At 35.0% G+C, this 27527-nt stretch overlaps 5 protein-coding genes and 2 non-coding genes across 8 annotated transcripts; 2 read left to right on the top strand and 5 right to left on the bottom strand.

Moving 5' to 3' along the window:
• Positions 1-5034: 5034 nt before the first annotated feature.
• TRNAG-CCC (transfer RNA glycine (anticodon CCC)) lies at positions 5035-5105 on the top strand. Its single transcript has one exon. It is a non-coding gene; the product is annotated as a tRNA-Gly (tRNA).
• A 1529-nt stretch (positions 5106-6634) lies between these two features.
• LOC102627580 (uncharacterized) lies at positions 6635-7527 on the top strand. The gene has a single exon (XM_006485102.3). It carries the CDS (start codon positions 6766-6768, stop codon positions 7525-7527), a length of 762 nt encoding a protein of 253 aa, XP_006485165.1. The 5' UTR covers positions 6635-6765.
• Positions 7528-8097: 570 nt separating this feature from the next.
• LOC102617703 (uncharacterized) lies at positions 8098-9062 on the bottom strand. Its single transcript, XM_006484997.4, has 2 exons — positions 8899-9062; positions 8098-8796 (listed from the first exon to the last, which is right to left on the bottom strand). The coding sequence occupies exons 1-2, from the start codon at positions 8914-8916 to the stop codon at positions 8302-8304; spliced, it is 513 nt and encodes a 170-aa protein (XP_006485060.1). The 5' UTR covers positions 8917-9062; the 3' UTR covers positions 8098-8301.
• Positions 9063-10076: 1014 nt separating this feature from the next.
• LOC102617984 (pentatricopeptide repeat-containing protein At5g61800) lies at positions 10077-12037 on the bottom strand. The gene has a single exon (XM_006484998.4). The coding sequence runs from the start codon at positions 11899-11901 to the stop codon at positions 10330-10332; it is 1572 nt and encodes a 523-aa protein (XP_006485061.1). The 5' UTR covers positions 11902-12037; the 3' UTR covers positions 10077-10329.
• A 53-nt stretch (positions 12038-12090) lies between these two features.
• TRNAS-AGA (transfer RNA serine (anticodon AGA)) lies at positions 12091-12172 on the bottom strand. The gene has a single exon. It is a non-coding gene; the product is annotated as a tRNA-Ser (tRNA).
• Positions 12173-18716: 6544 nt separating this feature from the next.
• On the bottom strand, positions 18717-22869 carry LOC102618264 (calcium-dependent mitochondrial ATP-magnesium/phosphate carrier protein 2-like). 2 transcript variants are annotated; one of them, XM_025101169.2, is made up of 4 exons: positions 22123-22869; positions 19926-20552; positions 19551-19641; positions 18717-19403 (listed from the first exon to the last, which is right to left on the bottom strand). In XM_025101169.2, exons 1-4 carry the CDS (start codon positions 22568-22570, stop codon positions 19214-19216), a joined length of 1356 nt encoding a protein of 451 aa, XP_024956937.1. In that variant the 5' UTR covers positions 22571-22869; the 3' UTR covers positions 18717-19213. The 2 variants fall into 2 exon arrangements, with proteins under 2 accessions (XP_024956937.1, XP_006485062.1); XM_006484999.4 differs by having other exon boundaries at positions 19767-20552; positions 22123-22863.
• Positions 22870-23258: 389 nt separating this feature from the next.
• Positions 23259-27346, bottom strand: LOC102618549 (uncharacterized). Its single transcript, XM_006485000.2, has 5 exons — positions 27115-27346; positions 25563-26406; positions 24889-25047; positions 24063-24317; positions 23259-23739 (listed from the first exon to the last, which is right to left on the bottom strand). The coding sequence occupies exons 2-5, from the start codon at positions 26400-26402 to the stop codon at positions 23605-23607; spliced, it is 1389 nt and encodes a 462-aa protein (XP_006485063.1). The 5' UTR covers positions 26403-26406; positions 27115-27346; the 3' UTR covers positions 23259-23604.
• Positions 27347-27527: the final 181 nt, after the last annotated feature.

Below are 27527 nucleotides of genomic sequence, written 5' to 3'. Positions count from 1 at the left end.
TAAATTTTTGGATCGATCAAATTGTTCTCGCTACTTTCATCAAATGTTCAAACAATGCCACTCTTGCAATACTCAACACTCTCAACAAACCTTAACACTCTCAACACCCTCAACAAATAGGGATGCCAAATATCCAATTATGGATAGATATTATCCATCTAAATACAAATCCATAATTATCCATAATGAATATATCCATATCCATATCCAATAGTTAATATTGGGCATGGATATGAATTTTATCCATATAGATATGGAGATCCATGGAATTTTATTTTTATTATATAAAAATAATAATATAAAATAGTTAAAATTCCAATATCAATTTTGGCTATTAAACTATTTATATTAGTAATAATATATATATATATAATAAAATGGTGGTCCGGTGGCCGGTGGCGGAGGTCCGGCAACTTTCCGGCGACCTTCCGGCGGTGGTCTGGTGACTTTTCGGTTGAGGTCCATTTATAATATTAAATCAATAAAATAAAATAATAATTGTTAATGGCATTAAATAAGTTAAAAAATTGAATGGTAATTTTGGAAACTTTAGTTTTTAATATAAGAGAAATTTAAATTCTTCACTGGTTAATTACAGCATTAACAAAATAGCTCTAATTATAAATTACATCATTCAAAAATTTTAGTTCGACTACTAGGAAGTGGAAGCAGAAAAGCACCTTGTTGAATGTTACATACATACATACATATATATATATATATATATATATATATATATATATATATATATATAAAGAGAGAGAGAGAGAGAGAGAGAGAGAGAGAGAGAGAGAGAGAGACTAGTTTTGAGAATTGTATTCAAGTTTCCTAAAATGCTATGGGGGTTATAATCTTTATTGTAGTAGATAAATATAATAACTCAAATAGTACTAATGGAAAAGACCCTAAATCTTAGAAACTCTTAAATGTTAATGAATGTATAATTTAGTATAAATTAATGCCAAGGCTTATTAGGGGATCCAAGCATTCTTGTTTTTGGATTGCAAAAGATGAATATTGTTTGGATGGGACTATTAGCATTTAAAAAAATATTTTGAATATAAAAATATCGTTTATGTAAAATACTATTACAAACAATATCTATTATGAGCTGAATATAACATAATTATTTCAAGCACCCTTAACACAAACCCATTATTCAACATACAATATTTTTTCATAAATTCTGAATTTTTTGTTTCCAACATCTTAAAAAAATGTTATAGTAAAAAATATTTGCCTATAAGGTAAGTGTGACCCTTTCATTCTTTTTCTAAAAGTAAAAAACTATTAAGATAGCCGTCTTTTTTGCTTATGATTTTCAAAAAATAAAAAACATATCTTAAACCCCAAACTTCCTCTTCTTCTTTCTCGGTTGCACTGCAAACCATATTGATCATCTTCTTCTTTCTCGATTGCACAAAGTTCCCTTTTGGGAGCAAAAACGAAAACTTTCTTTATTACAAATAATTAATTACTAAAATTGTGTTCGAACATTTGTTATAAACTTAAATTGATTTCAATGTTATAAGTGTATGCTAATTTTCTTAAAAATTTTATTTGGGTGTGCTGAATAATTTTATTGGTATTTTGAGTAAATAAAGATGATTAATTTAATTGGTTTAAGTAAGAAATATTTTTAGGTACTTTAAAGAATGCACAAAGTAAAACTTAATTTCTTAAACTTATTAGATAAATATAGATAATAATAGAGTGTTCAAAGTAATTAATTTTTAGAATTCAAATAGCTTCATCCCTTTTGTATTAATCGTCAAAAAATTGATTAATTACTTGGATTACTCCCCTTGTGAAAGGTCAATTTTCAAAGTGCCCTCTAAATTATTATAAACTTCAACTTACTCCCACTTTTGTTTAAAAGGTAAGAGAAAAATAAGAATGGATTAATTAAAAGTTTTCCCCTTTTTAACACAAATAGAGAAAAACTGAAATTTATAATAATCTAAAAGTATATTGAAAATTATTAGTTCATGAGCGATAATCCAAAATTTACCCCAATTACTTTCATTATCCATCAAGGTTGGACTCAGGAGAAAAGAGAGGCATTTTCTTCTTGACCTTTTGTAGTCTATTGGGAGTAAGTCATCAATATTTTAAGATAACTATTGTTGATGGCGAAAAACGACCTCAACAGCTGAGTTTGTTTCTTTTGGGGGATTGCAGCGCGAATCCAACCTCAAACGCAAGTTTGATCGCAACTTTTTATACCTGCCAACCAGAAAACATGGTTAGGATACGCCGGTGGGGTTCTGGCATAGACCCTCCGATGCTTAAGTCAGAAATTATGTATAAAAGAAGAAAAATGAGAATGAAGAATTATGAATGAGTTAAAGTCAAGTAATTTTCCGGAAGAGGGGCTAAAAATCTTGTAGAAGCTTTGGTTGATTTTGCTCACCCCTTCACCTGATGCGCTTTTCAATTTAAGTAGGCTCTTGGTCGTGGACAGTTACTTCCTTAACTTCAGCCCACTTTCTTTAGCAGTTGCAAGTGGTTGTCAGTTGGAGATGGTTTAAATAGATCGCGGCATACAGCTTCTCTAGAAATTAGGTCACGTTTTCTTGACCAGCAATTTTCTATGTCAAACTAATTCTCAGGTCGGACAAATATATTTTGAGGTTGGATTACTTCACTTTCATATCAGACATATGAATTTCGCAGTCGCTTATATAGGCTTGAGGTTGTATTCTTAAATTAAGTCATTCACATAAACCTCAGGTTGTACTTGTAAACTAAGTCGCCAACATAGGCTTTAGGTTATACTTATGAGGTCAGCTCAACAGCAATAAGTTTTGAGTAGATTAGGATTGACAATATTTCTAAATTATTATAAACTTCAACTTACTCCCACTTTTGTTTAAAAGGTAAGAGAAAAATAAGAATGGATTAATTAAAAGTTTTTCGCCTTTTTAACAAAAATGGGGAAAAACTAAAATTTATAATAATCTAAAAGTATATTAAAAATTATTAGTTCATGAGCGATAATCCAAAATTTACCCCAATTACTTTCATTATCCATCAAGGTTGGACTCAGGAGAAAAGAGAGGCATTTTCTTCTTGACCTTTTGTAGTCTATTGGGAATAAGTCATCAATATTTTAAGCTATATTATCTAAAAATTAATTTGTCACCCAAATATCGTAACTTGGCATTTGTTTGGAAGCCAATAGATTTAGAAGAACAACCAAAATAATTCCTATTTAAACCTTTTTAATAGGATTATTTCGGATTACGCCCTCATGAAACTACAATTTTTAGAATACCTTCAAACTATTCTAGACTTCAACTTACTTTTATTTTCATTCAAAAGATAAGGTAAAAAATGGGTGAAAATTGATGAAAAAATAATTTAATTGTAAGAAGGTTGGGACTCCGAAGCATGCAAGGGAGGTTGAAGGATTACTCTTCTTTATGTTATGCTGTCACATTCTTTCAATTGATCAGCAGCATCAACTATACCTGATGTCTTGTTTTTGGTGTTCGTTTGAGAATGATTATTGGAATTTCTCTGTTTCTTACCATCATATTCTGTGATCTTTTTAAGGGAGACTTTCAATTTCGTCTGTAATCTTCAGCTCTGAGTGGCCGATAATCAACTGCAATCTCGCATAAATTGATAGTTATTTTATTTTCAATTATGCGCAATTAAACATACCGCGGCATATTAGGAAGTAATTCTAGTGATGTGATGATATTAATATATAATGTTGCATGTACTAATATTGCTCTTAGGTCATGTAGAGGAGAATAGTGAAATTAAATTTCATAGTTTGCTTTAACATAAAGTTCGATAGGGAAAGGAATTACAATTTTTTTTTTGGGATAAATTTATCCTTGGCCTTAAATGCTAAATTACCTATATTAGTAATGAAATATAATTTAATATCAAATTTCCGGCGACGATCCGGCGGAGCTCCTACGAAGTTCTAGCGACAGTCCGGCAGAGGTTTGGTGAAATTCCGGCAAAGTTCCAACGACAGTTAATTTATATTTCTATATTTTCATATTAAATAAATAAATAAGTTTGTTTATTTTATTAAGTTTCTTAAATCATTGACTAAATTTAATTAATATAAAATTACTTATAATATTAAATTGATAAAATAAAATAATAATTATTAATTATTAATGGCATTAAATAAGTTAAAATGTTGAAGGGTAATTTTAGAAACTTTAGTTTTCAACATAAGAGGAATTTAAATTCTTCACTCCTTGGTATGGAATTCAAATTCTATATTATAATGTATATTAAATTTTAATGAAAATTAAATTCTTATATATTTTTTGTAATCAAACAATGAAAATAAAAATGGAATTTGAATCACTTTCCTCTCCACCACTCTCTCCTCCCAACCAAACATCACCTTAGAGTGTGTTTGGAACACACCACATTACATGCCATCACACTATATAGCTAATGCAATGCAATCTCATGTTTACCCCATAACATGAGTAGTGCCCTATTAAATAAACTTGAGAAGGGATCGATTTGTGTAATATGGTACTATTCACATTAGTTTTAGTTAATCTCTTTCTTAAAATAATAAAAAATAAATACGAATATCTAATATTAAATAAAAATTAAAAACTCAAATATGCTACCGCCAGAGATAGATCAACGACAGCTGACTGCAGCTTGTGATGACAATAGTGAAGTATCCGTTTTAATTACAAAAATTTAAATTATTTAATTAATTACAAATAATAAAATATAAATGAATCTTAAATATTAAAATAAACATTACAATATAGTCCTTACTACACCAAATATAATATGGCACTATAACTTAATACAATATAATATAATATAGCCTAATATTATACAACACAATACGTTAAATATACTCTTAAAGTAGCCACAATATAATCTTATGATAATAAACCTTACGAGACATGAAACAAACAAATTTTAAAAAGTTCTCTTCTAGTTCAAGGTCGGTGGCAACAGGAGGGCGGATGTGGAATGTCTATTAAAGATAATAAATATTCTTTTCTAACTCATTCACAAGGCCAACAACCGGCGCATCTGGTGTAGTGGTATCATAGTACCCTCCCACGGTACTGACCGGGGTTCGATTCCCCGGATGCGCATTTAATTATTTTGCAATGTTTCTAAATAATGCTACGGATACTTTGGGCCAGTACCATTTTGAGGGCCTTATTTTGTTTTAGTTTCGGGAGTACATATGCAACACATGTTTGTTGGGCTACATTCAAAAAATATAGAGTGGGACTATTGGCACCCCTCTAAATATCTCTTATCACCTCTTTTTTTAATTAACTTCATTATAATATTTTAAAAAATTATAAATTCTTTTAACACCTTTATCAATGATAAAAATATCTTTAAGTAAAATTTATGGTGTAAATTTCATTCTCTAATTTTTTATTATTAAAACTCATTTCAACAACTAGATTTCTTCTATTTAAAAAAAAAGAGTTTTTCTTTCTTTTTATTGTAACCATTGATAGTAAATTCGTCACCTGAAAATAAAATAAAAACAACTTTTTTAATTTCTAAAATAAAAAATTATATAACTTTTGAGTGGAGTTTAATTAGAAATTGTTCTATTATGTAATTTTAATAAAAGTTAAAATTGTAAAATAATTGAAGGGGTTTTATGAGGTATTTAGAGGGTTGTCAATAGTCTCACTCAAAAATATATTATAATAAAAATAAAACAAAACAACGTAAGTCTTAATTCCCATTAAAATTAGAAGATAATTTTTTTTAACTTAATTATATTTTTAATTTTTTTCATATAAAGAGGCCACTACTCAGAAAGTATGATTAAGTGGAAAGATATTTTAGAGAAGATAGTAAAATATCCTTCAATTATTTTCTTCTCTTCTATTTATTATTTGTTATCGTGCCACTTTTAATCTCTAACTTAAATATCAAAGGGTAGGTTGATAATACCTCCATCGATAGTACCCTTGGCAATCTCTTATGGGTTATTATTTTATAGGATTCCGACTATCGAACTCTTCAATCTTAATAATGACAACCCTAAGTACATCAAGTTCATAACTCGTTCTTTTAAGAAAAACAACTCTTACTGTATGGTCAAATTCTTTGTATCTAGCAGTTGGTGCTAAAACACTACCGTTGGGTTCAAACACACTCTTCGACGAATCAAAATTGGGAGTTGCTCAGCTTTGCAAAACAAAAATGGTGTTGCCAGCTTACCAACACAAGAGCAAAAGAATACAAACTATGAAATAAGTATTAATTAATAGAAAAACAGAGAAAAGAAAATGAGTCTCAAAACACACCAAAACATGAGTAAAATCAAACCGTTGTTCGCGGCAACTACACTACCACCAGAATCGGTGGTCGTTCGTAAAACCTCTAAAAAAGGATATATGGACTAAAGCTGCAAACTTCTTACAGAAGCACTGCCGCAAACCGGCGGATTCATTCGAGATTTTCTCATATCATTCACCTTGTTTGTCCTCATTTTCTCATGTTATCTATCATGTGCCCCTTCATTAATTCATTATGATGGCTGGAATGCTGCCGTTTTGCTTATAAGGTTTGTGTTGCCATTTTCAATGAGAATAATACTTAACGCATGCAGTTTGAAGAGATAAATCAAAATTAGTAGTCAAGCCAACTCTCAACGTGACCCCAAAGAATGCAAAGCTCAGCTTGCTTTCCACTTCGAGTGCCTTTGAAACGACACAATCTCCACCGTCCAGCAATATCGTTATAAAATAAATTTGCCTAAAATGACATCAAGTATTATCTATGCTCCGAATGAACCCTTCAAGTGATCATGTCGTCTCCGGAACCCAAACACCCATCGAATCTGTTGAATCATCCATCCAAAATCTACTCAAAAGCTTTTACAGAAGGCTTGAATATTGGAAACTCCTTTTGAATGCCTCCGAAGAACAAAACCAGCAGCTGATCACTAAAGCAGCACCATGGAGAAATCAGCTAGCCAGTTTTCTAGAGTCAACCACAGTTCGGGCAATCACAATGTCACTGCTTCTCTTGGATCTTCTCTTCACAATTCTTGAACTCGCCTCTTCTCTATTACATTCTTGTGCTCCCAAAAAGAACGATTACTCTGATTCTTTAGATGATCATCAGCAAGTTTGGTACCACTGGGTTGGGGTTGCAATATTATGTGTAGTTTCTTTAAAGACTATGGCTCTAGCAGTAGCTCTAGGCAGGGGATTCTTTAGACGGCCAGGCAATGTGATTGATGGTGTGGTTGTTATTGGGGCTGTATTCTTGGAAGCGTTTTTGGAGAGAAGAGGAGGGGGGTTGCTGGTAATTGTAAGTTTGTGGCGTGTTATGAGGGTTGTTGAGAGTGCCTTTGAGTTGAGCGATGAGGCCATCGAGGCACAAATTCAAAGTATTTTATGCCAGGTTCAGGCCCTCCGTGATGAGAATATTAAACTTAACGAGATCATTGCTGAAAAGGATGTTATTATTGACATGCTCCGGGAACAACTGTATCAATATTGTCAACAACATGCGAGCACTAGCGCAATGCATTGAAAAGCTTAAGAAAATATAGAATATCTTCTTCTTCTTCTTTGTGTGTTTTTAAATTTATTTTGATTTACTTTTTAAAATATTCATAATTCTGTCGACACTTGTGACCACTAATCAGAGACTTAACTAAAAATTTTGTTTAAACTTTAACATCATAAATTTTAGTACCAGCGAAATTATCGGTTAAAAAATAGCCCAAAAAAATTCAATTTGTTCAGCGATTCACCCATTATTTACAAATTATATTTACTAGTCATACCCAATTATATTTACCAACCAAACATGACAAATTATTAAATTATTCAACCGGTGATTGCGTTCAAATCTAAATTTAATAAATAAACATGTAATCAACTGATTTATTTTTGCCGACTAAAGACCAGACGTGTTACTGACACGTGTGGAGCCCCGACTTGAACAGCTGCCTGATATTGAAAGATGAAAAGAATTTGATACATCCTTATCCACATCGACGATTTGAAATAATTAGTCTTAACATAGACACAAGTCACTGAAACGGCATACACAAGAAGCTGAAGCATCATCATCATCATCATCATCATCATCTTCATCTTACATACAAAGGATCATACTTAAGCTGTGTATTAACCAAACATCATTCACTTCAATTTACAATCATACCCATCACAGAGTATCCAGAAGTAAGCCATAGAAACAACCAGAGAGCCAAAATGAAAAAAAAAAAAAAAAAAAAAAAACAGAAGAAATAATTTATTAAAAAAAAAAAAAACTAAAAGTGACCACTTTTAGTTGTTTTCAGACTTGCTTGGGGTCAATACCAACAGACTTGAGAGTCTCGACACGGTGTTTATGAGCATAAGCATCTTTACGGATGGGATCAGGTACAGGATGATCACCGTAGTCAAACTCCTGAACGTGCGCCACCTTTCTGAAGAACGACTTGTTCAGGAACTTCTCAGCATCGCTCACCACCTTGTCGGGGTCGTTCACTTCCGGCACGGTCTCTCGCGTCTTCCTCCTCACGTACACGTTCGGCGAGCGCGCCAGCTGCTGCGTCGCCGTGACCAGCCCCAGAGACACCGACAGTGTTATCATGCCAATCGCCATGCACACCGGCACATAATCGCCCTTCTGAACTGGTTTTGGAAACTGTAATTTTGGCCTTGGTTGCTCTTGAAAATGGGCGTAATCGGCTGCGGTGGGCGCGTAGGATTTACCTTTCGGAGTTGTTGAGGTTGCATAAGTTGCAGTACTTCCTCTTAAGCCACCCATTAGTGACCTTAAATTACCCTGAAAAAAAAAAAAGTACACGAAAAAGATTATTTTTTCAAGTTCCAACTATACAAGTCTCTTGGATCTTGATTGAAAGATGAAATAAGTAAAATTACTTACGACTGATCTGAAAGCCATGACTGTAGTTTCTGTTTAGAGTGGGAGTTGTTCAAGGTTGATGGGAAAAAAAGAGATCCTTATCTTGCTTTATCTTTTCTTTGCATTGCTTCAGTTGATGTGCCAGCATATATATTTTATAGATATATATTGGGTGAGACACAGAGGAGAGGGTTCTGGAGCCACGTAGTGAAAGCTGCGGAAGGGGAGTTACTGAGTGACACTTGTCAAGAGTGTAAAGTGCACACCTTGCTATAGAACTCTCTTGAAGCAACACGTATAATCTGTCAACAATTTTTCTGTTCTATTTTATTGGAAGATTTTAATTTTACAGACCAATGAAAATAAATGGTTTGCCTCCGTTTGTCTTTGTAGATGGCAAATTGTTCGTTGACGTCTCATCGGCCACTGGTTTAATACGGTTTAAATTTTTTTTTTATTTGGACAGTAATTGTTCACATTATGGAAGTGCTGACTAATGATCTAAATTCTTTTATTGTAAGATACACATATTCAATATAAAGTTGGTAGGATACATATATTTACTTGGGTATGGTATTTAGAAATTTCATTTTAGTATATTAGTAGTTTTGTGATATGAAATTTTATAATACGGGAAAAGTTAAAAATTTTAAAATCGTAAAATTTAAAAGTTTTATACGCTTTTTTTAAATTTTTTCACACTTTAAAATTTTGAATTGAAATATTTTAATTAATATATTTTCAGAATGTATTATAAATTATCTAAAGCTGACTTTCTAATAAATTCTACATAGGATCTAGTTATAGTGCAGCTGTGGTATGGTACCACAGTTGCACCATAGCTAAGTCCCATAATAATATATTTGTAGAGTGTAGAAACTTCAGGTTTCCAAAACACGGTGTTATAATATATTTATAGAGGGTGACAATTTCACTTTTGCCATCTAAACACATGTTACGTATAATATTTTACGGTAAAGATTTTGTCGCTTGTTAAACTATCAAAACAAAAAACTGTATTTGGTGTTAGGTTAGTTTCCCTTCATGATCTGAATTTCATGGGATCTTCGAAAAACAAAAACGTATCTTCACCCGTCATACTATCAAAACGAAAATGTATTTACTGCTAGGTTAGTTCCCTCTCATGATTGGAATTTCTCGAGAACTTCTAAAAACAAAAACGTTCTGGCACTAGCGTATGATTGCAATTTAACTATCCTTTTATTTTTATTCATTCACCATTTATGGTCTAATTATCACTCATTATTTACATAGAGGTGACTAATTTTATTACTCTAGAGTTTAGGCAGACCGCTGATCGGCAAACAAATTCTTGGAAGGGCCTGTGCATAGCAATAGAAGCGCCAATTGAATTCCTTCAATAAGACTAAAGCATATATGCAGTATGCCTGTAAGTTAAATTTTTAAGGACAAGAATTTCTGATCTTATTGCTAGAATGATTCAAGTTGATGTGTACTAATTCCATCTAAGATTAAATAAATCTCGTCAGAATCTGGATGCAAGCTATCCCCAGATACAAACTCATGCATAACCCCATTCAATTGAATCAAGCTACAGCCAGCATTCTTCTTGATCTTCCCAGCGTCCAAAGATCTTCGTATCTTAACAACATCTTCCCATCTATCCGCATTGGCATAAACATCAGCCAGTACTTTATAAACCCCACCATCTTCAGGTTTCAACTTCATCACATGCTCTGCTGCTGCTTCCGCAATCTCAACATTGCCATGAATCCTACACCCTCCAAGCAAACCACTCCAAACAAACACATCACCCCCCATTGGCATCTTCTTTATCATCTCCAATGCTTCTTCAATCAAACCAGCTCGCCCAAGCAAATCCGCCATGCACCCGTAATGCTTTAGCTCTTTAGAAACCCCGTAAACAGAATCCATCTCATCAAACAGCTTTCTCGCTTCATCAACTAAACCTGCATGGCTACAGCCCACCAAAGCTCCCAAAATGGTGACGCCGTCGGGTTTAATTCTAGCCTCTATCATTCTAGAGAAGTAAACGAGTGATAGCCTGCCCAAGCCATGCATTGCAAGACCAACAAGCATTGCATTCCATGTAAATAAATTCTTTTCTTGACTTGATTCAAAAATATCTATAGCAGTGTTAATATAACCACATTTTGCATAAAAATCAACTAGCCCAGTTGACAAAAATGAATCAACTCGAATTTGATTAAGTTCAATATAACGATGAATATTCTTCCCCTGTTCTAGTTCTCCCAATCGGGCACAAGCTGAAAGAGCAGAAACTAAAGCAATATTATCAGGTTTAATATCCAAATCCATCATGTTGCAAAAGAGTTGAATAGCCTCTTCGCATTGATCACTCTGTGCATACCCTGCCACAAGGGTACCCCACGACACAGCATCACGAAATGGCATTCTGTCAAACAACTGCCGCGCGTGTGCTAAATCGCCGGCCTTCACATAACCATCGATTAATGTGTTACAAGAAACCACATCTCTGTACAAAATTTCATCAAACAGTTCCTGTGCATCTCGTAGACGATGAAAAACACAGTACACGTGCATGAGAGAATTTAAAACGAACACATCACAAATAAACCCAAGTTTCAAAACTTGAGAGTGAATGGTTTGGGCCAGTGAATGGGAGCAGAGTTGAGAGCAAGCTCTAAGGAGAAAAGGGAAGGAATAGAAGTCAGGAGGGATTGAAACGGTGCGCATTTGGGAGAACAAAACGACAGCGTTGAGGGGCGAGGAGAAGAGGGTGTGAGCACGAATGATGGTATTATAAGAAAAGGTTGAAGGGTATGGAATATTATTGAAAATCGACAATGCATAGCTTAATGGGTCTGTAGTGGGTGACGATGCTGACGATATGGGTTTAAAAGTGGTGATTGCGTAGAGGATTGTTGTGAGAATGTGACAAGGGCTGAGAAAGAGAAGGCCTTTGGTGAGGAAATGGGCATGGATTTGGTGGATTTGCTTGATGGTTTTACATCGTTTGATTAAATTATTTAGTGTCATCTTATTTGTTGAATCTGTCAGGAGCAGAGGAGGAATAAATATTTGGCAACATTGTTACCAAATTGTTGATGGAGCATGGTCCGCATGGACCTGGTGGATGGCTTTCCATTGTTCAGTGAAATTATTGAGTGTGTCATTCTATTTGACGAAGCGAAGCGAAAAAACTGATTCAACTAAACAGTTTCAAAACGTGAACGGCAGGATTCGAACCTGCGCGGGCAGAGCCCACATGATTTCTAGTCATGCCCGATAACCACTCCGGCACGTCCACTTGGGTGGCCTTACTTTTAATGCTTTTAGGTTATAATTATGAGCAATGTGGGCACTCTCTATTTAATTGCCGATATACTACAATCAGAAATATACTAGAAATAACTTAGATCAATTCTATGATGTTGCGGTTTAGACTTTATTCTCATATTGAGATGCTTCTATCCCTATTAATATTAGAAAGATATATCTACTCAAATAAATTTAGCATTCGTATTGAGATACATGTATACTGTGCTACACATCACAAATTTTTACCATTAAAATTTAATTACAAATAATATAGCATTCATTTATTGATTTATGAGATAATATAATTAATTCAAATAAAATTAATTAAAAATTGTCAACCACATAATAAGAGACCCATCCCATGCCACATCACTTGAGGTAAATTTTAAAATAAAATTGTGCAATGTCTGTTATTACTTAAAAATATGAATAGTGCTACGAATTCCTAGTTGTTTCATCTATAATTAAGAGAAGAAATTGGAGTCTCAACACAATGGTTGGGACTCAAGCCTTTGCTCTCAAAGTTGAGGCGCAAGGTCGCCATTAAATTATGAGCCCAGTGGCAAGTGAAATCATTTTTTTTTTAATATTTACCACTTACGAATATGTTATACTCTGAATTTTACTGAGAATCTAGATACATATATTTGCAGTACACTCCAAAATTTACATGAGAACTAACTTAGAAATTTATTCCAATAAATATTTAGGGAGATACCTATTCTATATCCAAACCTTTTGGACAAGAGAAATCGAGCCCCTATTAAGAGCCTCATGCCCTCAAGGGATGTGGAGAGGAGGTGGGTTCACCACTGGGCAACGAAGCCTAGTAGTGAAATCCAACTTGAATCTTGTTCATGACAGAAGATAAATTGTCATAATATGGTTTAAGAATTACAAAAAGATTATGAAATAACAAGTTGCAAACACGACAAGAGAAGCATGTTATGAACATTTGATGAAGTTAATAACCGTACGTTGTACATAATACATACACAAGAGTTCCAATTAGAGCATGATGTTTTATTTTTTAGCTGTATCTTGTCAAAAGGCAGACTTTACACGCATGCCCTAGAAAAAGAAAATTAAAAAGTAATATATATATATATATATATATATATATATATATATAGAAGAGAGAGGGGAAGAGATGGAGAATTAAAAAATGCAATATGAAACATAACTAGAAATATAAGCAAGACAGGATTTCGAAATCACCCAAAACTTTTTTTTTTCCATTTATTTTGTTAAACTTTATGGGGAATTTTGAGATGTTGCACATTAACATATATCTCGTACAACTTCATTTGAATGTGTCATCACCGATCACTCAATCATCATTTGCATCGAATTCAATTTTATGTGCGAAAATGAAAAGATCTTTGAGTGGTCAAAAAACACATCCGTCCGTGTTACTAATTTCTTAAGAAATTATATGTTATTTCTGGATTATTAATTTTATTTTTAAGTATTTCAGTATTATTATAGTTTTTTAACTATTTTACAAATAAAAAAAATTATAAGTATGAGTCAGTTGAAATTTAATGGAAAAGTTTTACGAAATAGTCAAAGTTCGAGAGCTATTTTAAATTTGACTATAAAACAACGTTGCAATTGCTGCAACTTTCCATAACTTTTGTCTTTTTGTGGCTTAACTATATGGCAGTCCCTGATATTTTTATAAAATTAAAAAAGAACTAAAGGTTTAAAATTTTTATATATAAGTCATACTTAGGATAAAATGACTTTTGAAAATAATCTTTTGAGTGCAGTTAACACTTGACTCTTGAGTGATGATGGTCGAGAAAGATGGAGAAGAGACAAAAATGAACCATTGAACACCTAATTAATTACTACAAAAGATAGGGCCTTTAGCGACACCAATTATTGTTACAAAAAGCTAGTTGCGACGATTACATGATAGTGAAACACAAAATCACTATTGTACAGAATCTTTTACGATGGTTTATTAACGTTTAAAAAAAAGCCACCTTCATTTAAAAGAGTACTTGGAAACTAATAAATTTACTATCCAATCACTTTTAATCAATAATAAAATATTATCATAAAGATTCACAAACCTAAAATTTTTAAAATAAAACAACATGGATAGTTGTCAAGAAACACAAAGCTCAAAGCTTTTGAATTATTCAAAAAGAAAGAAAGAAAATTTAAACTAGCTTCCTTTTTATTATCATTTTCTTAATCTTTCTATATAATTGTATTACACCACATAAAAAATTTAAAATTGTTCTTTTAGATTTTAATGGCAATTTTATAGATAAACTAATAAGTTGTTTGTACGAATAAACTAACATGTTAGCTAATACTAGAAGGGAAAATGTGATAGTAAATTGGTAAAATACTAAAGTGTTATAGCCTAATATGCTTTTTATTTCTACACTTTTTTATTTCACAATTTCATGAAACATTGAAATATTAATAACTTATATTTTTAAAACATAGTCAATTTATTTAGTCTTATATTAAATTTATATTATATATAAAAAATCATTTATGTAAGATTAAATTGTTGTTTTTGTACCACGTTCATTTTTATGATCAAAGTAGGTCAATGAATCAAAATTAAAAATTTTAAAACAACATGACTTACAAATGTAAATAACATGGATTGCAATATTAATAACCAATTAAGCAAACCTCTAACTGTTGAATCTATTGGCTAAATTAGAAAAGGATAAAGTTGCAGTACCTTGCAATTTTTTCAAGGTACCTAGATCCTTAATTTTAACTTACTTATCATTTTTTTTTTTTTTACAAAAGTACCTTTAAATCAGATTGTTCAAAATTTTTTAATATAACATCCCAGTTGTCGCTGAGTTCTGTCCAAAGATGTGGCAATCTGCATGACGACGCTAAGTCCCCATTTAGCCACCCACTGAACAACACCAACAAAAGCAATCTACAAGGGCCATAATGAAGGTTATTGCAAGAGACAGACCAAATCAACAATAAGGAATATAGAATAAAGTAACTAACACAATGCATAGCTATTCACATAGGAATCGACCCCTAACTTTTCTATTCGCTGAATAAAAAAATATGCAAAATAACTCTAGGCTTTGTGTGCTCAAGGACTTCACTCTCTCTAGCAAAATGTGGATCCCTAAAACACACAATCAACCTCACTATATATACATGTTATAAATAACACCCCTATTTGCTAAGGCAAGGTGGCATGCTGCCCTTGCACCACCTCATTTCTTTTTCTCAAGAGTAGGTACCACTAAGCATGATTTTAAGAAGCACACCTCTAGTGCCCCAAGGATGAGACAACCGCTGCCCATTAACGTAGAAACAAGGAAGTGAAGAGTAATGATGCTACCCACTTTCCTTGTCTCCACATTTCTAAGCATGAACTCCAAGGCCATGTTTTTCATTAGTTACACCAACAACTACCGACTCATACTTCTTTCTAGGAACCATTTACGGAGAATTTTCATCTAACATGCTCCACATTCAAACACCACTGCCCCAACACAACTCGAGTGTAATTCGAACTCCTCTCATATTCGCATAGTCTCTAAGTGTTGAATGTTGCCCTTGCACACTTTTGCACCTGCTACTCTCTAGCGCATGCGCTGCCCATACATACCTTGGCACTATTGCCTTGTGCCATCTCGCATTTTGCCTAACTCGGCCGGTGTAAGCGCCCTACACTTGTGTGCTTGCAAGATATGGTGTGCGTGTCCCTATGTGCGTTATCTCACTCTCCTCTGCGTTCCAACAATGTGCACTTGCTGTCACGGCCCTGCCTGTGTGTCAGACTTGCCTTGCTCACAAGCACGCTCATGTTACTATTACGGCTTGACACATGGTAACAAGCCAAGATTTAGCATCGACCATCGTAGTCTACGGCAGTGACACTAGCCACCCACCACCCGTGATGGGCTTGTCTAGCAGTCTAGCACACTAGTCAAGGCCGTTATTACACTTGACAGGTTCTTAGGGCACGCAATAAGACAGTTTAGGTGCGAGCTTGATATTTTATTAGAGAAATTCTAGAATATCTCTGATGTACTACAATCAATTAATGCATGCATGACATGTATAATTGAATTTAATATAACCACTACTTGTATGATGAGTTTTCAAAATAAATGCACACATGTTATAACATCATTTATTTGTTATATGGTTAACATGGTACCTCTGAAGTATTCTAGAATTTATCATTTTATTGAGCACCTCATGCTTGTTATTACTTGATATGCATTGGGCGTTCAAAGTACAAAAAGTTAAATTTATTAATTTTTCCCAAAATCTTGGCCATTTTCATAAAGTTTCCAATTTCATGGTTCCTTTCACTAAGGGCCCTTCTCAGTTATCACCTTCGGAAAAAAAAGAAGAGAAAAACAAACACATACTCATTTCCTCACTTCTTGCAAATCATCATCAAACTCTGAACTGAACCAATAATTTGCTTCTATTTGCAGCGACTATTTAAAAAAAAAGAAGACAAACTTCATTTGTGTCTTCAATAATTGAGCAGTCTTTCCACATATAGCTAATTTAACCTCTCCACTCACATAGGATTAGTGCCAATTGACTCAGATTCTCGCAAACAAATTTTCAAAGGGGCAAAGCAAGAAGAAGAAAAATTGGACGGTGCAAAGTTTTTTGTACCAACTAAAAGTAAGTACATATTTCTTTATCCATATTCGCCCTTTAGACTGCCTATTTAGTATAAACTGCTTTAACCACCCTTTCCGTATTAATTTATTATCTCATTCTCTTCTTTTGGCACAGGAACCCTCCACCTGTTACTTGATGTTTCGATTATAATGTCAATTCCATTGTCATTCTACTTTTAACTTTAATTTTGTTTCTTTTTCCCCAAATGGAATAACTAGGCCCGCTTAGTGGTTAAGAGTAGTGCAAATTTATGTAAAGCAAAGGAATACTAATATTCTTATTTAGAGATAAGCATTGCATTTACCCAACGAGAAAGAATAATGCTAACGGGGACCATTTTGAAAATGCGACACATAACTGCTGATCTGTGCTCTGTCATTTTTTTTTTAAATTCCTATAGTCTTCTTTTCAATAAAGTGAAAGAACCATTTGATTAGCCCCTGCAAGCTCTCTTACGTTTGCAAAGGTCAATATATATACCACACGGCATTATTGGAGAAAATTTAACCATAACAATGCAGCAGCAGCTGGTGCTGCTTATGGTTCCTTCTATCTGAACTTCCACGCTTTGTGTGTGACACAACACAGAAAATGTGGAAGAAGAAGAAGAAGAAGAAGTTTATAAAGACAGCGAGCTAGCGAAGATGATGATAAGAATGTCATACGCTGAATACAAGGTAATCTTCTTCCTCCCCGTAGGTAAGAGGATGAACAGGCAAGTCATATAGAGGCAAAGGGAAGGCAACGCCTTTCTTCCGGGTTTGTTATGTTTTTATGTTGTTTACCATTTTCGCACCATTATCTCTGTAATAGCAGATTCAGGTACCCTAAAGAATGTAATGCTACAACATCCTTAGCCATTTACATAAAATATACAGGAGTACTTGTCAAAAAATGGGGCTGCTTAATGTAATCGTATGCATCCATATGCTGCTTAATTTGCTTCTCTTATTTTCTCTGTGTTGGTGCCAATTTCTGTCCACACGGCAAAGAAATGAAACCATGATTGACATGTGACCCCCCTTGCTCTGTTGAAAGCTTTCTTGCGTTTGTGTTCGTATCCTTTTTGTAAGGCAATATCTGAGTTAACAAAAGAATAAACTGGGTTTAGTTTAATTGCTAACATAGTAAGTAACAAATATATACATACAATCGATGTGCTTCAGACCTTTGCGTGCACTCCATCGAAAGATTGTTCCAGTAATGGCATTAACGAATCAAAAAGGAGAATAAGAAATGATAACCACACACGCACAAGCACAGGGCTTGGGCGCACCTGTCAAAACAATACAACTGAATTGCCGATAGCACCAGTTAAGAGGAGCACTGATATTTGAACAGCAGGTCGACAGCAAGACAAAGGAAAGCGTGTTGATGTTCACACAGTTTATGCACAGTGTTGTCGTTCCCAATTTTCTATCGTCTTGATGTCATATAGTGTTCAAATATTATTTTTCAACAGTCCTGAGTCAAAAGAATGTTCAGTTAACTCCTCCATACATGATTCCATAACCAGAATATTAACACAACAATAACCCAAGACACGCACCGGCATGATTAATTCAGCGCATTCACCTAATAAAAGCATGCAATGTCTATATACGACTGCTGAATCAAATATATAAACCACTGGTTTCGAACCATTCTCAGACGATAATTCATTCCTCTGAACTGAACCTGCAAAGATCCAAGGACAGCAGACACATACAAACAATGATAACAAAACCCAAACGCAATGGCTTAGGCACCAACAGCAAAGAGATTTTCAGGTTAAATGAAAAACATTTTTTTATCAACGTACGGATTTCAACTCTAACAAACTCTAACAAATCAACGTACTGTAGGCCAAGTACAATCTTGCAATACTAGAATTAAAATAAAACAAATACATACAGCTTGCACATCAAATTATTAATATCATGAAATTATATCTTTACATTGATAAATGTGAGGGTGTACAACAAAATAAATCTGCAGTTGTTCACTCTCGAGATTAGTGTAAGCAAGAAAAAGCAGGGATGAAAATGGAACACTCACTATCATTTAGTGATCAGATATCGCGATATCACATAATCATTCTTTGCTCAACATTTAATTTTAATAAGCCTGGGGAAAAATTCTTGACTACAAAAATCATGTATCCCATCCACATGGGAAACTATAATCTATCATATCACTAATTAACCAAATGATTACTTTTTTACTACTGTTATTATTATTTTTCGTCATCAACTCCACTCCGCCTCCAACTATGAAATCAGCTTAGTGCATTTTTGCATTACGGAGGCACTAACCATCAAATATTTAGAGACTTTTCATAGTTTCAGAAACCAATCAGCTTAGTGCATTTTGGCATAACCAAAGCACTTCCCTATCAAAGATCCAGAGTTTTTTTCATAGTTTCATAAACCATGTATGTAATACTTGCAGCAGGTACAACCTTGAGAAGGTTTGGAAAAATTCCTTTGTAGAAACCCCTATAACCTTCATTCTGAAGAGTCCTCCAAAATACATCAGACATTCCCTTATATGAAGCAGCAGATTTTGAACGTTGGGCTTGCATTCTGGAAAGAAAAACAGTGTTATGCATGAGAAGAAGCGCAGTAAATCTACAATATGACCAGATCAGATGGACGAAAAATTCCAAGCATCTATAACAAAGAATTTTCACCATGGACAAATGAAAACTTATTTCATTTGTAACCTCATACCTGGTTCTAATAACCTGTAATGGATAAACACACGTTGCTCCGAGAGCTCCTGAAATTGTCCCACATCCAAGTTGCACAAGAGGACCAGGTTCTACAGAAAAGGTGAAGTTTTCAGAAAGAAATTCCCCAATAAGAGCATACATAAATATCTGAATATATAAACAAAAAATGAAACAAGAACAAAACGTTGAAAAACAGATAGACAGATGATTGTACCACTGTCAGTAAGAATGTACGTCCTTGACAGATCTTTTAAAGTTTCATACGCTGCAAGGTCAATGCCAGCATACGGGATAATCCCAAGAAGAGATGGCACAAGACCTTTATAGAATGCCCGAGGACCTTCATGAACCAATATATCCTTAGTAAGCGTACCTAAGTTTGGAGCCTTTCCACCTTCACAAGCATGAGTCTGTAACCGTGTTTTCACAAGATCCAATGGATAGATAGCAGTCTGTGCGACCGCACCTGCCATACCACCAGCCAAAAGTCTCCCAAAAGCACCTATATCATCCTTTTCTTCCCCTATATAATCTCCAATTGCATTCTTCAAAAGTTCATAAGCATGAAATTTTATGGCACTTTCAGGTGCAACCTTCAGAACATTTAACCCATTACCTCGGAAAAATCCCAAAAAACCTTCTTCCTTCCATATCTTTCTTATAGTTGGCACAAGACGAGCTTGTGCCGTCTGGACTTGCAATACAACCTTCAGGCGGTCAAGAGGAGCAGTTGCAGTACGAGAAGCAGCACCTGCTATTCCTCCAGCAATAAAGTATTTGCTTCTCTGAACATGTTTACTGATGCCTTCTGGAATAACAGCCTGTTCTCCAATATCTACGAGGCATACCCTCTCCCAATGATGATAAATATTTTCAATAGTTGCCTCATGAGGATAGAGTAGAAGGAAATCTCTCCATTCTTCAAAAGTTATGATTCCATTATTATCCTTATCAACATGCTCCACAAAACGAGCCAATTCCTCGTCACTAATCTCGATCCCTGAAAAACAGAAACTGCCAGGGCTTATAAGATTGAAAACCTAACAAAGTTCAAAAAAATATGCTAGGAAGGGCTTCCACTAATTCAATATGAAGAAATATTACCAAATAATGTACAACAGGCATGATCAAAGGACAAGGAAGAGGGATATGGAAACAGGAAGGGTTGATTTCATTTTATCCCCAATTACCATTAAGACGACAAAATTTTTTTCATCAACACGCCCCTATTTGCCCTCATCTTTTGAATGGTAAATGGGAGTAAGTTGAGGTTTACAAAGTTTATGGGTATTTGAGGATAACCTTTATAATTATTATTATGAATTTTTCTCGTGATTTAGTCATCCCTTGTCATCCTTTGTGTTTGTTCTTGTATTTGCAAATTTTAGTGCAATCTCAAAGTTTGATTTATACAGGGCTCTCGGAGTTGTGGTTCATTTTACATCACAGTAGTTGATTCCATACAGTATGTATGCCAAGGAGTTTAATAGCTTTGTCTTAAATGATTTCTTCACAGTAAGAGATGTGGAAGCAGCTACTAGCTAGTAATGTGGTGGATACCATAGTTTTATCTCTAGGCTGCAAATTCATAAACTGTTACAACATTTTTAAAAGTGCTCTAAACCGTTGAGCTCAATCCTCATAATGGATATAAATTTCTAACCAGTAATCCTATAACAATAAGAGTAAAATTAGGATTCATGCAGCAAAATGAGATAAGAAAGCAAAAAGGAAATGGGTACAGTTACACATCTCAGGACAAACAATTGGCAAGATAACAGACAAACAAACTGGATGAAGGAAACTTTCAAAGTGACAAATCACAAGAAGCTTCCCAACCTTAAATCTTCACAGAAAACAATGTGTTTCTTCCTCGCACTCAGGACAAACAATTGGCAAGATAACAGACAAACAAACTGGATGACGGAAACTTTCAAAGTGAAAAATCACAACAAGCTTCCCAACCTTAAATCTTCACAGAAAACAATGTGTTTCTTCCTCGCAAGGAAGAAACCCTCACATTCCATGACCAATTACAGCAGACATATCCATCTTATAAGCAGACACTACAGCCAAACCCCACCAACATCCTCCCTTCAACCTCCCCCACATACACCAACTAACACCAAAACACAACTTATTACGGAAATCTAAATCAAGGGCACTACAAAATTTCACACACCGTCGTGCAAAACAAAAGGGACTTCCAACTGAACTAAAGCTATTTTTCCTGCAATTATGACCTAGCAAAAATGAGAGGAACTAGGCAACCACATTTAAAATCTTTACTAACTGATGTGACCTGAATAATCGAAATAAACTGGCTTTTGGATAATGCTATCTCTCTCTACTCATCCTCAAACATAAAGGAACAAATTTCAAACTTAAATCTCTCTCTATCACTATGAACAGTTGCAATTTCACCCGTTCGAAAAGAAAATCATCCTTGTCCAGTAACAGACAAATAAATAATTCACAATAGTCAATGACAAGCAATACAAGCTCAAAAGTAAACAATAAAGGAAAAACAAACAGTACATGTACAATTAAGCATAAAGAGCATGTTGTACCAGCCTTAACAAGCGCGTCCCAAAGCTCTTCGGGCAAAATGCATCCATTGTGCTCGACATCAATAGTTTGAAAAATCTTATAAAGCTCCATCTCTTTAATGTCCATGTATCGACGAAACTCCTGATAATCGACGCGTCCGTCTCTGTTTGCGTCGCAGACTTTGAACAAATCCTTCGCGTACTTGTACTGTGCCGGAATCTGCAGCGCCGACAACCCGCTCTCGATCTGCGCGTAATCCAAGTATCCGGAATTCGCCGCATCGAAGAAATTGAAGAGGCTCCGGATTCGGATGTCCCTCTCTTCCTTGCTCTCGCGTAACGCGAGCAGCACGTGGTCCATCGTGACCGGACCCGATTTCCTCACCGGGTTGCATGAAGCGGAGCGGGTCGACTCCATCTTTGGCAATCCGACGCGTTCCACCGCGTGTCCTGCCCCTGCTCCGGTCATCTGCCCCTAGATTTTAATCAAAATTACGAGATTCGATTGTTGCTCCACAAGCATCGATTCAATCTGGAACTTGTATGTATAATCTGATAAAGGAAATTGAAAAATCGTTTCCTTTTCCGATGATGAGTCAAACGAAAGAGTCAAAATTCTCAATTGAGACAGCTGATTGGTGAACTTATGAGGCGATTTCTAAAAGGAGCACAAAATAGTGAATTTTCAAAAATAATAATTTTTTATTTTATTTTTATGTTCGCGGAATGTACCATCGCGCTAACCAAGATTCGCCAGCTTTTGCACATTATTTATTTGATGCTAAACGGCTTAAACCGGTTTGCTTTTGACAAAATAGAAAAGGCCCTATGATTTTGGTGAAATTACCGAACAGGGAATTGGCACGTGCAGATCGTGGGGGTTTGATCGATTTTTTCGGCGAATGGGACTGGGGAGATAACGAGATAACGCGATCCCGATTCACACTACACAAAGCACCTACCGTCCTTTAAAAATAAATAAATAAATTCTTTCGGTGTTCGTTGACGCTTCTTTTTGGTTCAAAATATAAAAATAACTTATTATTAAATAGCACACTAGCAGATTAAAAACATGAAATAAATTTTTTTTTAAAAAAAGTAACATATGTGGTTCCTCTAAGGCGAAGATACTCAAACTTGGCAGCTGCCACAGGAAATAGCGACCCAATAATGCTTTGAATTTTCTCAACTTAGGACAGGTCCCTTACAAATGTCAACATAGTGTTGAACACAACCAGCTACAGGAGTCGTAGAGAAAATGAAAGAAATGGACATAAAAGTCCAACAAAGGATCACATAAATCACACAGTTCCAATTACTAACAACAGTAATGGCATTAATATTGGGCTAGACCATAACCCACATTGGTCCACAGCAGACTGTGAGTCGCCCGGGTTTATTCACACTCGTCTAGCAAAGGGAAACGAGAGTTTCAATAACATATGGTACAGAGGTAACATTATTTCTGTCTAATACACATGGCTAAGCCTCATAAGAACAAGTTCAGATCATAATTGGTTGGTATCCATCTTCGTACTTATTCCTACGCCTGTAACCCACAGCGGCAGCAATGACAGCAACTCCGGCTAAAACAAATGCTCCCCAAACAAAAGCAGAATGGTTTATATCACTGTCCATCTGCAAAAACCAGGCAGTTATCACTTATCAGATGCTTGGTGTTTCTTGTTAAAATCACGAAGAGGATTATAGTTCTATTATCGCCTAAGAATCATATTAAACAGTTTCTACTCCCGCAAATAATAATCTTCTCATCAACACTAATCAAACGACTGTCTATAATCCATTCTCTATACCATTTCGATAATCTAAGAGGCAAGACAATATTCCTACTCAATTCTAGAATAAGTTTTTTGTATCTGCCGTATTTTTGCATGTGCTCACAAGCATAATAACTTGTATTGCTGAACTCACTATCTAAAAATATGAAAAGGGAATCTTACCTTGTTGAAAACATCTAAGAATGAACTGGACTCGGGCACCCTGTCTGCAACCAAAATGTAGAAAAGCCCCATGACTCCTGTGTGTTCGCGGGAGCTACTATAGCTAGATTCCACAATCAGAGTTTCCCCATCTGTTATCCTGAGGGAGCCTGGTTTAGGATAACAGGTCGACATTCCTACAATATATCCAGCCTCGTTTCCAGCTTCCATCCCATTTCCATAAGCTGGAATTGAAGAGCACATAAGTTGTCCATCCTGATTTCACCAAAAACAAGCATATCAATGAAAGAAGACATTAGGGAATCAAATTCCTTCCACAATCATCACAGTGGGTTCTGAACAAATTACATAAAATGAGTAATGAAGAATTGTTCTTCAAAACAAAAAGGGAAAACATCCAACCAAGTTGAGGGACCATTACACTATATATGAAACATCAATGTTATTGAAACTTTGAGGATGACAAACAAATCAAGCAGCTGGAAGCTCAAAAATAGTCTATTTGGAAATATGATAATGTCACACTCACGTGTCCTCAACATCTAATTAATGTTATAAACATTTACATAATCTTAAAACATTCTTTATGTGCAAAAAATAGTAACTTCTGTCATAGCTGACAATTCTTTTGCAGACTAAAGAAACATTAACTTTCAAAGCATAATCTAACAAGAAAATTAAAAAGATCAAGAACTAGTACACGTCTTCATACATCACCAGTTTACCACCAACCTGGCAGATAAGAATGATAAAATTACAATGGAAAGTAGAACATAGACAAAAGAAAAGGCATGCCACGTGAATGCAAATTAGATATTGAAATCACCTCTCTGTATAGAGCTGCACCAATGCCCCCTGAGTGCTGATGGGCAACGCCATAGATGATGTAACCACTGGTTGGCATCGTGACACTGGTCCTTTTGGTGTGGACACACCCATTATCAGCTACATCATTGGCTTTACAGGGATCAACAGAATATTCAGTCTGCAATCAGAGATATTCCGATGGGTCCACATTTGTGAAGAAATTAAGTCACTAAGAGTTGCAAGAAAATCACAAATCAAAACGTTTACACTATTGATTATCAAATTTAAGGGCTGAAGTAAGTGTTTGTGCTTATGTGCTCTTGAATGTCTATAAATTTGTGCACATTTAATACAAAATCCTCCACATTAAACAAAAAATATCTTCAACGCAAGTCATTTCATACACACATATTAAACAGTATGCCGTCAAAGAGGACTCTAAGCCCAAAGAAAGTTTTCCAGAAAATTACGATTAGCTTTATGCAGATTCCAACTTTGTGTTCGTTGCATCAATGAACCAATTCCATTTTTCCAGTAATGCACCAAAACAAGCATTAAATGATTATATAACAACCTAGTTCAGTGAACCATAAAAGATGAAGAAAGTAAGGCCAAGGCTATTCTACGGAACGTCCCAAATCAAATTCATTTCTGTTTCAGCTTGGAGAGTTTTGTAAAAAGAATTTCACTTACCTGGCAATGATGCTGTATGCTGAATCCAGTGGAATCACTAAACCATGTTTCATTGTCAGTGACATCAAATATGTAGATTTTAACAGGCACAATGGAAGTGTCCCAATCAACCCACTTTACGGTATATCTCAAATAGAGGCTCCTCCTGGCACCTTCAAAACCATTTTTCACTCTACACTGAGTACCATCGTAACAACACGCAAAACCACCTCTGTAATTTGGCCTTAGCGGCTGGCCATACTCATCCACTGTAACATTGTACAAATCGCACTTGCATTCGGTGCATCCCAACCTATCTTCGACACCTCGTGTATCAATTGCATGGACATTAAGAAACCATCTCTCTTCATAGCCTGCAGGAATTGTAGCAGGATTGCCAATTTCTATACCATAAGGATCTGGAATATGCGTTGCTGTTCCTCGTGTCTCAGAGCCAAGGCCAAAAAACTGCCCGAGACAATTCCTCTGGCATATGCCATCATTTCTCGCTGAAATGTAATCTGATTCATGAAGAAGTCTGTTGCCATTATACTCTAGTACTTCTGCATCTTTACGTCCATAGTATTTTTCAACGAGCCAATGGTGGAGATAAGTCTCGTGAAGAGGAACGGGATTTCCTGCCTCATCAATTACTTCTGCATCAAAACTCTTTAGAGCAATATGACCTCTCGGAAAGTCAATCCCATAGTAAAATTTATTCTCAACGGATCCTGGCCCCAGCACAAACTTAGGTGACAAAAAGACTTTAGATTTGACATTATAACCTTGTGAGTATGGAAAGCTTAATCCCAACAGAAAAATGGCTACCAGAATCTTCCATCCTTGAGAAAAATTTCTCATATCCCTGTCAGCTTTCTTATATCAGTTAAGCCATAAATGAATTGGAAATCCAAGAACATAAATAACTAAACACAACGTATTTGAGACAAATTATAGAGGTTACTGAGATTGAACTGGTATTTCCGGCTTTGTGTCAGTTAAAACGTGCTCCAACCAAAATAAATTGGATGATAGCAAACAACTCTCGTGTATCCGAAACCAGGTTAGTAATTGTAATTTTTAAATAATCCCAAAAAAGGTTTGTAAGCAAATAAAATCCAGCTATCTCACGTACAAGCTCAATCTATTTGGACGCATGTTTGGCAAAGTTTGAAAAGACTCTCAACTCAGGAACACCAACTTAATCAATATACGTTGTCAAAGGCAAAAGAAACATTGAGGTGTATATATTTCCATTGAAAAGCCTACACAGAAACAAACATAACAACCAGTAGCTGTTCCTAGCAATCACCGCGGTAATAACAGAGGGGGCCTACGATATTTGACTGATTAACAAACTAAAATGAATATCTAATCCGTTCACATGCAACTTGGGTCATCAAGCACCAGCAGAAAGATATATCGCAAATACTAGAGTGCATAAAACTATTGAAAAGCGTCAGGTAAAAGCAAAACCTGCGAATGAGTGATCATTTAATTGTGTGCAAATACAGAAACTTGACATGAACGAAAAATGAAAACAAACGATAAAATTTGAGAACAAAGAACGTACGCAGATTGAATGGTCAACGGCCTTTTCAGACAGTGAAAGACTGAAAGTTTCAGCTCCTGCTAGTGTGCGTCGCCTTAGTTCTTTCTCATTACATTCACAAATGAATTAACTAATATAAATGGCCCGCTACGTGCTTTGGAAAAATGTGGTAGTCACAGGATCATCCACGTGTCCGATTATCGTATGGTCTAAATGGTGAAAATTTGACTATTTTGCACCAAGTGATAGACTTCAGACAGACAACTGAAGATTTAGAATGGCCTAAGCAGTGACGCAACGAGCATTTTTTTTTTGAGTAATGATACAGCCATAAATTCTTGTACAAACTTATTTTGTACAAATTGACGTGGCATGATTTCATTGGTTGAATGAAAATATAAATTAATAAAAACAAATCATGTGGGCCAAGTGAT

Source organism: Citrus sinensis, chromosome 4, assembly GCF_022201045.2.
Source record: "Citrus sinensis cultivar Valencia sweet orange chromosome 4, DVS_A1.0, whole genome shotgun sequence".
Lineage (NCBI taxonomy): Eukaryota > Viridiplantae > Streptophyta > Magnoliopsida > Sapindales > Rutaceae > Citrus > Citrus sinensis.
Note: the sequence above shows the minus strand (reverse complement) of the source record. Positions and strands in the feature narration are given on the sequence as shown.

Coding starts and splice junctions, on each gene's coding strand:
- LOC102627580 (XM_006485102.3), top strand. CDS start 6,766: ATGCTCCGAATGAACCCTTCAAGTGATCATGTCGTCTCCGGAACCCAA.
- LOC102617984 (XM_006484998.4), bottom strand. CDS start 11,901: ATGACACTAAATAATTTAATCAAACGATGTAAAACCATCAAGCAAATC.
- LOC102618264 (XM_006484999.4), bottom strand. CDS start 22,570: ATGACCGGAGCAGGGGCAGGACACGCGGTGGAACGCGTCGGATTGCCA. Junction 20,553..22,122: donor GGACGCGCTTGTTAAGGCTG/GTACAACATGCT, acceptor TCTGTTTTTCAG/GGATCGAGATTAGTGACGAG. Junction 19,404..19,550: donor TTACAGGTTATTAGAACCAG/GTATGAGGTTAC, acceptor TTTTCTTTCCAG/AATGCAAGCCCAACGTTCAA.
- LOC102618549 (XM_006485000.2), bottom strand. CDS start 26,402: ATGAGAAATTTTTCTCAAGGATGGAAGATTCTGGTAGCCATTTTTCTG. Junction 25,048..25,562: donor GCATACAGCATCATTGCCAG/GTAAGTGAAATT, acceptor CTCTGATTGCAG/ACTGAATATTCTGTTGATCC. Junction 23,740..24,062: donor TCTTAGATGTTTTCAACAAG/GTAAGATTCCCT, acceptor TGGTTTTTGCAG/ATGGACAGTGATATAAACCA.